Source organism: Ctenopharyngodon idella, chromosome 11, assembly GCF_019924925.1.
Source record: "Ctenopharyngodon idella isolate HZGC_01 chromosome 11, HZGC01, whole genome shotgun sequence".
Taxonomy (NCBI): domain Eukaryota; kingdom Metazoa; phylum Chordata; class Actinopteri; order Cypriniformes; family Xenocyprididae; genus Ctenopharyngodon; species Ctenopharyngodon idella.
Genome location: NC_067230.1, coordinates 19,029,859 through 19,041,860, shown reverse-complemented (window position 1 = coordinate 19,041,860; position 12,002 = coordinate 19,029,859). Strand labels below are relative to the sequence as shown.

The following is a 12,002-nucleotide window of genomic DNA, read 5'->3' as shown; positions in this document are numbered from 1 at the left end:
TGCAAGTTATAAAGTCAGAGTTGCGAGATAGTCGCAGTTGTGTGTTATATAGTCAAAATTGCGAGATATAAAGTCAGAATTGTGTTATATAGTCAGTATATAGTCAGTTTATTTCTCGCAACTCTGACTTTATAACTCGCAATTGCGACTATATCACGCAATTCTGAGGAAAAAAAGTCCATTATAAAAAATTATAAAAAGTCTGACTTTATATAATTGTGAGATAAAAAGTCGCAGTTACCTTTTTAATTTTTTATTCAGTGTCAGAAACAGGCTTCCATATGAAACTGATCTGAGAATATCGGAATCCATGTGCTTTTTTCCTGCTTACACGTTCGTGCATCATATCCGATCTGTGCCACATGGAGGACAAAAATCACAATTGGGCCACTTAAACCGTGTGATGTAAATGCGGCCATGCTTTCTCATCTACTGTTAGCATTCAGCAAACATGCATTTATATCATTTAAACAAGTCTTTGAATTATTTTTTCCCCAAATTGTGCTGCAATTGACTTCATGATTTTCTTATAATTAACCCACTAGAGTCAAAGAACCAGTCTTCACTACAAGACCACCACGCTAAGATGACTTTCCCCAACACTGATCAAATATCCAGAGATGGTGCCCTGTCCAAACACCCTCCTCGAAATGAGGGAAGGCCGCAGAGAAATGACAGGCCTCCACGTTTCCAGAAGGACGGAGACTTCCCTAAACCTAGCCCAGCCTCTTCCACCTTTTCCCAGCCACAGAAATGGAGGGACGGAGAGCGACCAGGAAGAGGAGGATCAGAGCGATGGAAGAATGACAGCCAAGATGCTAGAATTGCATCTTCTTCGTACACCTCTTCCTCGACAGGGAAGTCCAGGGAACAGCAAGGAAAGGAACACGGTGGGTCAAAGGGCTACCAGCAGGAACCCCATAACGGTGGATGGAAAGAGCAGAATGGGACAGGACGGTCCGATCCTGCTTCATTTAGGAAAAACCAATCAAACGGACCTGCGGCACCCAAATCCTCAAATCCTGCTGCATCAGGCTCAGATCCTAAAGGAAGATATGAGGCGAACAACAGAAGGAAAGGCAGGCCAGAAAGGCCCAACTCGGGCTACTTTGAGCGTTCCCAAGATGCAATGAAAAAAGACTTTTCGCAGGATGCGGGATCGGGCCAGTTCATCAAAGTGGGTGGGGTTTCAAACACGCAGCTCCCTAATGGAGATTTAGAACACAGACGGACCGGTCCAATCAAGCCGCAGTCTTCAGGCCCGCCTCAAAAGCAAACCAACGCGCATAACTCCGCCCCCAAAAAGAGATCCGGCCCAATCAAAGGTCAGAGAGAGCCAGCCGACACAAATAATTACATAAACTGGAAAGCAGGTGACCAGTGTCTCGCACTCTACTGGGAAGACAATAAGGTTAGTAATTTGCATTATTATTATTATTATTATTATTATTATTATACACTTTTGTTGCATTTTTTTTATTTTGTGTAACATCTTGCATATTTGTGGCAGTTTTATCGGGCGAGCATTGACGCCGTCCACCCCTCGGGCTCGACGGCTGTGGTCGTGTTCAGTGACTACGGCAACTGCGAAGAAGTTCTGCTTCACAATATCAAACCACTGCACATGGATGTTTGGGTAAGCATCAGATCACCTGAGATCCTTAAAACCCAAAGCATACTTCGGCCGTCTGCGTTCTGCGACGGTTTGCGCACTGTCCACGTGACGTAATTTTCATCATCGGGACGGTCCGAGCACACAGTCCGCGTGCAGCCCAATTTGTGTGTCCGTGCGGACGTGTACAACAGCGCATGGGCAAGGTGAATGTTGAGACAGAAGTGTCCACTAGGTGGCAATATGCACAGTCGTGATGCACTAGTCGAAGAAGAGTGCATATACAAAGCAGCATATCCTCCATTGTTTTTGTTCGTTATTTTACAGTTTTGTAAAAACTGACCCTGTATTAAGAGTATTTTGCTGTAAGCTTAGCAGCATGCTAATGTCAAACTCAGCCCATGTGGAGTGCTGTTTATGTGAGTTTCAGAACGTTTTCCTATTCCAAGCTTCATCTCAGTTTACATGTTGCCTTATTAGTTGGCAGCACGACTACACCAGCTCACTAAGTTTTGGAACAGATCTCTTAATTGCTAAAATGTCTGTGCTAATTCAAATGCATCAGGGCTCGACATTAAGCCGTCATTCACTTGTCAGAGTAAAAAAAGTTGCTTGTCTGGAAATTTTGTCTGGAGATTTTTTTTTTTTTTTTTTTTTGTGGTGTAAATATAATTTCTTCTCAAGCAATATTCTCATCAGCTTTGACATTTAAATCTGCATATTTGTGATATTTACCCTGAGGGAATGTTTTTTTCCCCCCTAATCTTATTAAATGAAAGCTTTATCTTTCATTTTTAATTCTTAAATTTGATCAATAAATTCAGTTAAAATATTAAGACACTATAGGGCGGTTATCAATCAAATTAAAATATTTACACTGAAAACAATACAACTGCATTAAATAATGTTATGACATTGTTTTAAACATTTTTTGAAAGTACAAATAAGAAATGTTGGGGGAAAAAATAAAAACTAAACCACCAGTAGGTGGCGGCAGGTGACGTCTTAGTGAGTCATTGGGCCCTATCATATACACCCCCGACCCAAATGTTTTTTGCTAGTTTCAGCCCGACGCAGTTACCATTTTCACGTCCTGCACCACGTTGTTTAAATAGCAAATGCACTCGCGCCCATCTGTTCGCCCATGGGCATGCTGGTCTGAAAACAAGGTGTGTTCAGGCGCATTGTTGGCGTGTTACTATTTTGAGGCAACTGAAAACGACTGCGCCATTGACCGACAAAAACTTGCTCTAAAGTCATTGACGAAGCATTTTTTTTGTTATTTAAAGGGTGTGTTAGTAATATGCACTTATAGGCGGGTGCACAACACGCGTATACTCGTGCAGCAGCACACAAACATGCCAAATATATTTTTAATAAAAGGATTACAATGTAAAATATTATTATTGTGTACATAAAGATAAAAATGCCTACATGTCATAATGGATAGTCATTGCATGCATCAGAATGACCTATTTGCAGTAATGACAAATGAAATTGGCTAATTATTTGACCAATCGTGGCAATACACACATGTATTTAAACTGACTCGTCAGGTTGAGGGTGTCTATATTTCGCCATGTAAATAGCGAATCCACCATGGTGCGAGCGCAGCTGGCTTTTAAAGGAAATGGGAGATGACACTCTGATTGGTTTATTGCATGTTATGCTCAAAACACACCCATGACTCTTTAAGAGACTAGGCACAACCCTTCTGCGCCGACCATTTTGTCCATCGTTAAACTAGCAAAAGTGGATTCGGACATGCCCTAAGTGCACCTGCGCCATGCGCTTCATGTGCTTAGATCGATAAATAGGGCCCAATGAGTCATTCATTTAAACGATTCATTGAAATGACTAGAGTGAGGCAGTTGTTTATAAATGGGTTATTGAATCTTTCACTCAACCGATTCGTTTGAAATGCTGAATCATTCATTAATGAAACAGGGTTAAGTGTTGCTGTGAGATGCGCTATGGTTACTTTGTTTGAAACTATTTTCACTGCTGAAATAGAACAAAAACAGTCAAAATTGCATCTAAAATGTAAGTGACTTAAGATTAACTACTTGTTTATTGAACTGTCGTGTGAAATCCGTGTCACGTTTTCAATCGTGATGGTATTCAGGAAGTTGTGTGATGTTGCTTAACCTGTATCATATGTTATAAATATAAAAACTCATTGAACTGCGCTCATTTGTTTTGATTTCTCCTCGAGACGAGGCTGCGCGAGCCTCAACAGCTCGACCTTGCTACCGTCAGTACATTATACAGGTGCTGGTCATATAATTAGAATATCATCAAAAAGTTGATTTATTTCACTAATTCCATTAAAAAAGTGAAACTTGTATATTATATTCATTCATTACACACAGACTGATATATTTCAAATGTTTATTTCTTTTAATTTTGATGATTATAACTGACAACTAAGGAAAATCCCAAATTTAGTATCTCAGAAAATTAGAATATTACTAATGACCAATACAAAGAAAGTATTTTTAGAAATCTTGGCCAACTGAAAAGTATGAACATGAAAAGTATGAGCATGTACAGCACTCATTACTTAGTTGGGGCTCCTTTTGCCTGAATTACTGCAGCAATGCGGTGTGGCATGGAGTCGATCAGTCTGTGGCACTGCTCAGGTGTTATTATAGCCCAGGTTGCTCTGATAGTGGCCTTCAGCTCTTCTGCATTGTTGGGTCTGGCATATCGCATCTTCCTCTTCACAATACCCCATAGATTTTCTATGGGGTTAAGGTCAGGTGAGTTTGCTGGCCAATTAAGAACAGGGATACCATGGTCCTTAAACCAGGTACTGGTAGCTTTGGCACTGTGTGCAGGTGCCAAGTCCTGTTGGAAAATGAAATCTGCATCTCCATAAAGTTGGTCAGCAGCAGGAAGCATGAAGTGCTCTAAAACTTCCTGGTATACGGCTGCGTTGACCTTGGACCTCAGAAAACACAGTGGACCAACACCAGCAGATGACATGGCACCCCAAACCATCACTGACCGTGGAAACTTTACACTGGACCTCAAGCAATGTGGATTGTGTGCCTCTCCTCTCTTCCTCCAGACTCTGGGACCCTGATTTCCAAAGGAAATGCAAAATTTACTTTCATCAGAGAACATAACTTTGGACCACTCAGCAGCAGTCCAGTCCTTTTTGTCTTTATCCCAGGCGAGACGCTTCTGACGCTGTCTGTTGTTCAAGAGTGGCTTGACACGACAGCTGAAACCCATGTCTTGCATACGTCTGTGCGTAGTGGTTCTTGAAGCACTGACTCCAGCTGCAGTCCACTCTTTGTGAATCTCCCCCACATTTTTGAATGGGTTTTGTTTCACAATCCTCTCCAGGGTGCGGTTATCCCTATTGCTTGTACACTTTTTTTCTACCACATCTTTTCCTTCCCTTCGCCTCTCTATTAATGTGCTTGGACACAGAGCTCTGTGAACAGCCAGCCTCTTTTGCAATGACCTTTTGTGTCTTGCCCTCCTTGTGCAAGGTGTCAATGGTCGTCTTTTGGACAACTGTCAAGTCAGCAGTCTTCCCCATGATTGTGTAGCCTACAGAACTAGACTGAGAGACCATTTAAAGGCCTTTGCAGGTGTTTTGAGTTAATTAGCTGATTAGAGTGTGGCACCAGGTGTCTTCAAAGTTGAACCTTTTCACAATATTCTAATTTTCTGAGATACTGAATTTGGGATTTTCCTTAGTTGTCAGTTATAATCATCAAAATTAAAAGAAATAAACATTTGAAATATATCAGTCTGTGTGTAATGAATGAATATAATATAAAAGTTTCACTTTTTGAATGGAATTAGTGAAATAAATCAACTTTTTGATGATATTCTAATTATATGACCAGCACCTGTACATTATATACACTAAATGTCATTCTCACGTTTTGGTGATTCCTAGTTATTTTTTTCCTTATTGACATTTTAATCAGGCTACAAATTTTCTTTCACTTACTCGGACAAGTTCATGTTGAGTCCTGTGCATTAAAAACACACATTCCAAATTCCCAAGTTTATGTTCTGGCTGTGTTGTATTTATTTAAAGACCAGTCTGTCTTCTGTTTGCCATGACTGATATAGTACACTTGCGTTTATTAGTAACATTAGTCACTCATGTCCTGGTAACTTCTTTACAGGATGACGAAGACATTTACTATGAGAATTCCCTTGAATTTCGAAGAGGAGGAGACGGACAACCTCGACGCTCTCGACCGACGCAACAATATTATCAGCCGCCCCGTGCAAGAGACTGACACACACTCGCACGCAAATACATCCTCACAGTCTTTCCCTAGCAAGGCAACTCATTTGCTCATTACTCCTGGAAAAAACAATTAGTGCTCTTTTTTTTTTTTTTTTTTTGGTAAACCAACACACTTAGGTCAGGACTTAAACAGGCTGTTACTCTTCTGCTAATAGACACTTCTAGCATTGTGTAGATTCTGTAGAACAGTATAAATGCAACATGATGTTCTCTCCCTATGCAGGTCATTATCATCTCGTTATCCACAAGTAAACAAGTTTAATTGGAAAAAAAATGACGTGGTTTGTAGTACCTTTTCAGAAGCATCAATATTAACAGCTAAATATATAGGAAATGCTAATAGAGTGAATCTCAGAATATTTCACCCCAAAATATTCTAAAACATACGAAATTATATTTTGCATTGTGACATTAACAGTGTTAAGAATTTTTCTTTATTTTGATTTCAGTAAAATAATTGTGACTGTATTACAGTAATTAGAATCAATGAAAACTCAAAAGTAAGTTTCGGCGGTGAGAATTTGTGTGCCTAATCATCATGAAAATGTCACAATGCAAAAAAAAAAAAAACATTTTTTATGATTCTTTCATTTTCTTTATGCAAAATGTATTTACTGTTTTTTTTTCATTCAATTTTGGAGTGGAATGTGACCCTGTCGTGAGATTCACTCAATGAGCATTGGCAAAAAAGTGATGCATCGTCTGTAATGACAATGTTTTGGTTACGTGCCCGAGTTGATCTGTGCGAGGTCTTTACTGCGCTCGATATGCACTACTCAATGCGAGTTAAAAGGAAACAACTAATCCGTAACTGATACATTTGTGTTTTGTCTCAAAGATGTTTTTTTTTTAAATTCTAAGACTGATCTGATCTCTAGCAGAAGAGATGGAAGAACATATCTCAAAAATATCTGATCTCTGTCTCGGCATGGGAGACGGATCCGTAAGGGCTTGCAGCACATGTATGATGAATTCTGTGAACCTTGCCATGCAAACGGCTGCTGTACACGGTGACTATTTGTAAAGGACTTGATATTAATAATTATAAAAGCGCTACGCTCTTTTGTTCAAAGCTCAGTGCGTCATTTGTTTTTGTTTTCTTGTTTTTTTGTTTTTTTATTTGTTGGCATTATTTAAAGCTCCTGTGTGTGAAAACAGAACAACAAATGTCTGTGTGAATCGTTCCTAAAATAATTTGTTGCCACATTCCATTCAATTCAGTTCAATGGGATAATTTATGTATGAATTGCTGTACATTTGATCTTAATGAGCCTTAAATAGGCTTTATTTTCTTTATTTAAAAGTTTTTTTCACTTGATCTTTGGGGTGAAATGTGACCTGGATATGAGCTGTCACACTGAGGGGCCATTTACACAACTAAAAACTGAAAACTTTTTATGCATTTTGGCTGTTCCGTTTACATGACAACGACGTTTTGGGGGCCTGAAAACGTGTTTCAATGTGCAAGTTTTTGAAAATTATACCGTTGACGTCATGCGAATGTGTATTACATTGGTTTTTTTTTGCAAAGTGACATCGCCATCTACTGGCCTGGCAGCAGAATACAGCGATTTTAGTCGTTTTCGCAGATCCGTGTGAACATTTACCAGATAACGTTGTCTGATGTACGTGAAAACCGCGAAGGAAAAACTTTTCCATTTTTAGTACATCATTGTCGTGTAAACGTACCCTGAGATTCACTCGATGCGGCGTCTGTAATGACACTGTAATGAACCACAAATGTCTGCATGAATTGTTCCTAAATTAATTTGTTGCCACATTCAATTCAATGGGACAATTTACGTATGAATTGCTGTACATATGATCTCAATATGATCTCATTTTCTTTATTTAAAACTTTTTCCACATGATCTTGGGGTGAACTGTGACCTGGATATGAGCTGTCTCATTGAGGGTCCGTTTACACAACTAAAAACTGAAAACTTTTTATGCATTTTGGCCATTCACTTACATGACAACGGCATTTTGGGCGCCTGAAAATGAGTTTCAAAGTACAAGTGTTTGAAAACGATACCGTTATCACCTCTGTGTAAACTATAAAAACGGTGACGTCATGCGCATGCATATTACATAGTTCCCTTACAAAATGACATCGCCATCTACTGGCCTGACAGCAGAATACAGCGATTTTAATAGTTTTTGCGGATCTGTGTGAACGTTTACCAGATAACGTTGTCGTATGTACGTGAAAAATGCGAAGGAAAAACTTTTCCATTTTTAGTACATCGTCGTGTAAACGTACCCTGAGATTCACTCGATGCGGCGTCTGTTATGTTACTGAAATGAAACACAAACGTAACAAATGTCTGCGTGAATCGTTCCTAAATTAATTTGTTGCCACATTTCAATTCAATGCGACAATTTACATATGAATTGCTGTACATATGATCTTTATAATCCTTAAATAGGCTTTTTTTCACTTGATCTTGGGGTGAAATTTGACCTGGATATGAGCTGTCACATTGAGGGACCATTTACACAACTAAAAACGGAAAACATTTTATGCATTTTAGCTGTTCATTTACACAACAACTGTGTTTTGGGGGCCTGAAAACGTGTTTCAAAGTGCAAGTTTTTGAAAACCATAACTGTAAACATCTCTGTAAACTATAAAAACGTGAATTCATGAAAACTGTGATGTCATGCATATTATGTCTTCAGTCTATAGTGTTTCTTTACAAAGTGACATCGCCATCTACTGGTCTGGCCACAGAATACAACGATTTTAGTCGTTTTCGCGGATCCGTGTGAACGGGGATTGTTTTGACAATGTTGTCGTCTGTATGCGAAAAATAAGAAGGAAAAATGTTTCCGTTTTTAGTACGTCATTGTCGTGTAAACACCCTGAGATTCACTTAATGAGCATTTGAAAAAACGATGCGGCATCTCTAATGAAACACAAACATAACAAATGTCCGCATGAATTGTTTCTAAATTAATTCAGATATTCAATTCAGTAGGACAACTTGCGTCCTTATTGCTGTACGTATGCTTATGCTTTTCACAAATATGTTCATGTTTCGTGAAAACGGTCCAGTGTTTGATTCCACTACAAATTGCTTCTGTTTAATTGGAATATGAGTATCTATTTTACCATTGAAAAGTGTGTATGCATCAGCTTTAAAGGGACCGTTCAATCACAAATGAAAATTCCATCATCATTTATTGATGTCGTTCCAAACCTGTTTGACTTTTGCAAAATGCAAAAGAAGACATGTTGAATAAGATTTCATCTGGTTTTGTCCAAAATGACATTGGACCCTATTGACTTTCAGTGTATGGAAAAAACAAAAACAACAAAAAAAACAGACTTTTTTCAAACCAACTTCTTGTGTGGTCCACAGAAGAAAGTAAGGCATACAGGTTTGGAACGACATGAGAGTGAACTTTTATTTTCGCGTTAACTATCCCATTAAGTATATGAAACTGAAAACGCCTGATAGTTAATCAAACATTACATCTGACATGCTGCCGTTTGCATACAGTTCGAACGCCGAACAGTAGCTTCTAGTTAATATTTAGCAGGGTTTAAATGTGCCGCCTGCCATCTGTCGCTCACCTATTTTGAAGTGTGTGTTTTTTATTTCATAGGAGACAGACAGGACAGGAGTAGCTCAGTTAAGACACTGAAGGTTCGTGCGGACTGAAGTCAGTGAAATTGTGTCTCGTGTCTTCCCTTATCAGCAAACATCGGACCGGTGTGCCATCTCTCCAGCTTCATTTGTTGTAGCCAGTGAAGCGAACACACAGTAAGTCGATAGCATCCGCCTGAAACCAAGATCTCTGTGGTGGGCCGCTATCATTTTTCACATTACAAAAGACACTATAAACAACATTTCACCCGTAGCCAAAGACTCGCTCGGAATAACAACGACAAAAATGTTCGGATCTGTGAACATCTGATCCAGAGTGATGAAAGAAAGGACTCACTGCTTAAGAAAACTGATGTTTTTTGTTATTGTAAATGGCAGTGAGTATGAGGAGGGATTTATCATATGCATGTTGAAGTTCTGCATTTGCATATATAAATAATTCATAGCATGTGATATGGAGACCATCTCTGAATAGCTGGAAGTCTCGGCCTGACAGAGCGCTTGTACTTCTACACTTTTACTGATTAGTGCAGACAAATTAGGTTAGACGTGTGATGAGAACTGGCCTAGAAAACACAAACTAAAGAACTAGCACGACTCGTGTTGCCTATATAATTATAGGCTGTGAAGAAATGTATTGTTCAAATTGCTCAATAATAGATTAGCCTGTTGTGTTATATGACAGGTTAGCATTATGGCATCAGCAGCCAAGTTATTAGACGTGCAGTGCAGACTTTTCTTAAGTAAATTCATTATATACTGTTTTCCTTTGAACTTGGGAAATGTTGGGTTGTGGGTGTGCGACGCCACGCAAACATTGAATGACTGTTCATAATAAATACTGAGATGTTAGCAAAAGAAACGCATCAACGAGTCAGGGGTGTAAAACAGGGTAAATGATCCTGTCGTTGAATTGTTTAAACTCTGCAGTTTGATTAGTAGAAGACTTTATTGACATTCAAACACTGTCAAAGTTAACAGTTCTTGTCATTTTGTTTCCTTGTACATCAGTGATGGGACGCAGCAGTTGTTTCTGACTGGTAAAATATGGTTGGTTTACACTGCTGTTCAAATGTTTGTCTCTTCCTCTGGAATTATGTTTTGTTTTTTCGATTTTTTTTGTTTTTTTGAATTTTGTACCATCAGAATGGTACAAAACTTGGTAAAGGTTTTGGCACTTGCTATGTGAACAAAAAATAAATGAATAAATAAATAAAAATAGTCACACTTGTGCTCCTCACAGTCAAAAATGAGCGCATTGGAAATGAAAGGGAGATGTGGAAATGCTTGGTACTGCGGCCAAACAAAATCTTACTAAAAGCTCATTTTTTGAGATATCAACCTCAAATTTGGAGCACAACTTGTTTAGATGTATGGCTTTGATTTTGAGTAAAACATGTTTTGGAAAATATATATTTCATATAAAAATTGAGTATTTTGGTGCATTTTTCATTTAATCAAGTTTTCTTTTCTTTTTTTTCATGTTTTTTCACTTCAGCAATAATCTGCCAAGTGTTTTCTTTAAAAAGACACCAAAGTAAAGTCTGTGCTTCAAAACATTTTAGATATATGACGGTTTAAGTTGGAAATTTCTTTCAAAAAAAAAAAAAAGTAAATAAATGGATTATAACTACTGCATAAATATAATTTAGTACCATAAAATCCCATAAAAATACAAAATATTAAACATTATCGAACTAAAATATACTGCATTCATTTCATTGAAATGAAATAAAATAAAAAATTTGGTCATTTGACCACAATGCGAGGAGCACCAGAGGGTTAAAAAAAGAAATTAATACTTTTTTATTCAGCAGGGATGCATTAAATTGATCAAATATGATAGTAAAACATTTATAATATTATAAAAAGTTTCTATTTAAAATAAATTTTGTTCTTCTACATTGATAATAATCATAAATGTTTCTTGAGCAGCATATCAGAATGATTTCTGAAGGATCATGTGACACTGAAGACTGGAGTAATGATGCTGAATAAATTACATTTTACAATATATTCATAGAAAACTGCTATTTTAAACTAATATTTCACTGTTTTACTGTATTTCTGCTGTGATGTAATCCACTTTCATGTCAGAGCTGTTTTAACACTGTATTGACCAATCAGCATCACTCGCTTTATTTTCCATTTTAACATGTAAATGATTCAGCGTGTTTCTTTGAAATTAAAGCTTAGTAAAATCAACAGGTTTCATGCAAACATATTCACATTTGCATCCGATGCACTTTTTTTCTTCCACGTTGGTTTTGCAGTTGAAGGGTGAGATGTTTCTGGTCACCACTGAGGTTTGGAGATATTAAACTGAAAGTATTACTCGAGCTAATAAGCCGGTGACACAAATCCTTTGACTTTCTGCACGCCGGTGCTCTCGGGATGAGCGACTCTGCACTCGGGGAACGTAAAGCACTGTAAAGAGACAGAACCTATTTTAATGATGTGGAAAGTCAAAGTACAGGAGCTCTAATTCACTCAA

General features: G+C 38.1%; 1 protein-coding gene across 2 annotated transcripts in view; it reads left to right on the top strand.

Moving 5' to 3' along the window:
- LOC127522501 (tudor domain-containing protein 3-like) overlaps window positions 1-11,713 on the top strand; it is a 31,565-nt gene extending 19,852 nt beyond the window's left edge. The window contains exons 11-13 of one of the 2 annotated variants that reach the window (XM_051912562.1): window positions 546-1,411; window positions 1,511-1,636; window positions 9,507-11,713. In XM_051912562.1, the coding sequence (XP_051768522.1) occupies window positions 546-1,411; window positions 1,511-1,636; window positions 9,507-9,545 (1,031 nt within the window). In that variant the 3' untranslated portion in view covers window positions 9,546-11,713. Of the gene's footprint in view, window positions 1-545; window positions 1,412-1,510; window positions 1,637-5,766; window positions 6,967-9,506 lie in introns of those variants that run through there. The other variant, XM_051912561.1, reaches the window with a different exon arrangement.
- The last annotated feature ends 289 nt before the right edge of the window (window positions 11,714-12,002 follow it).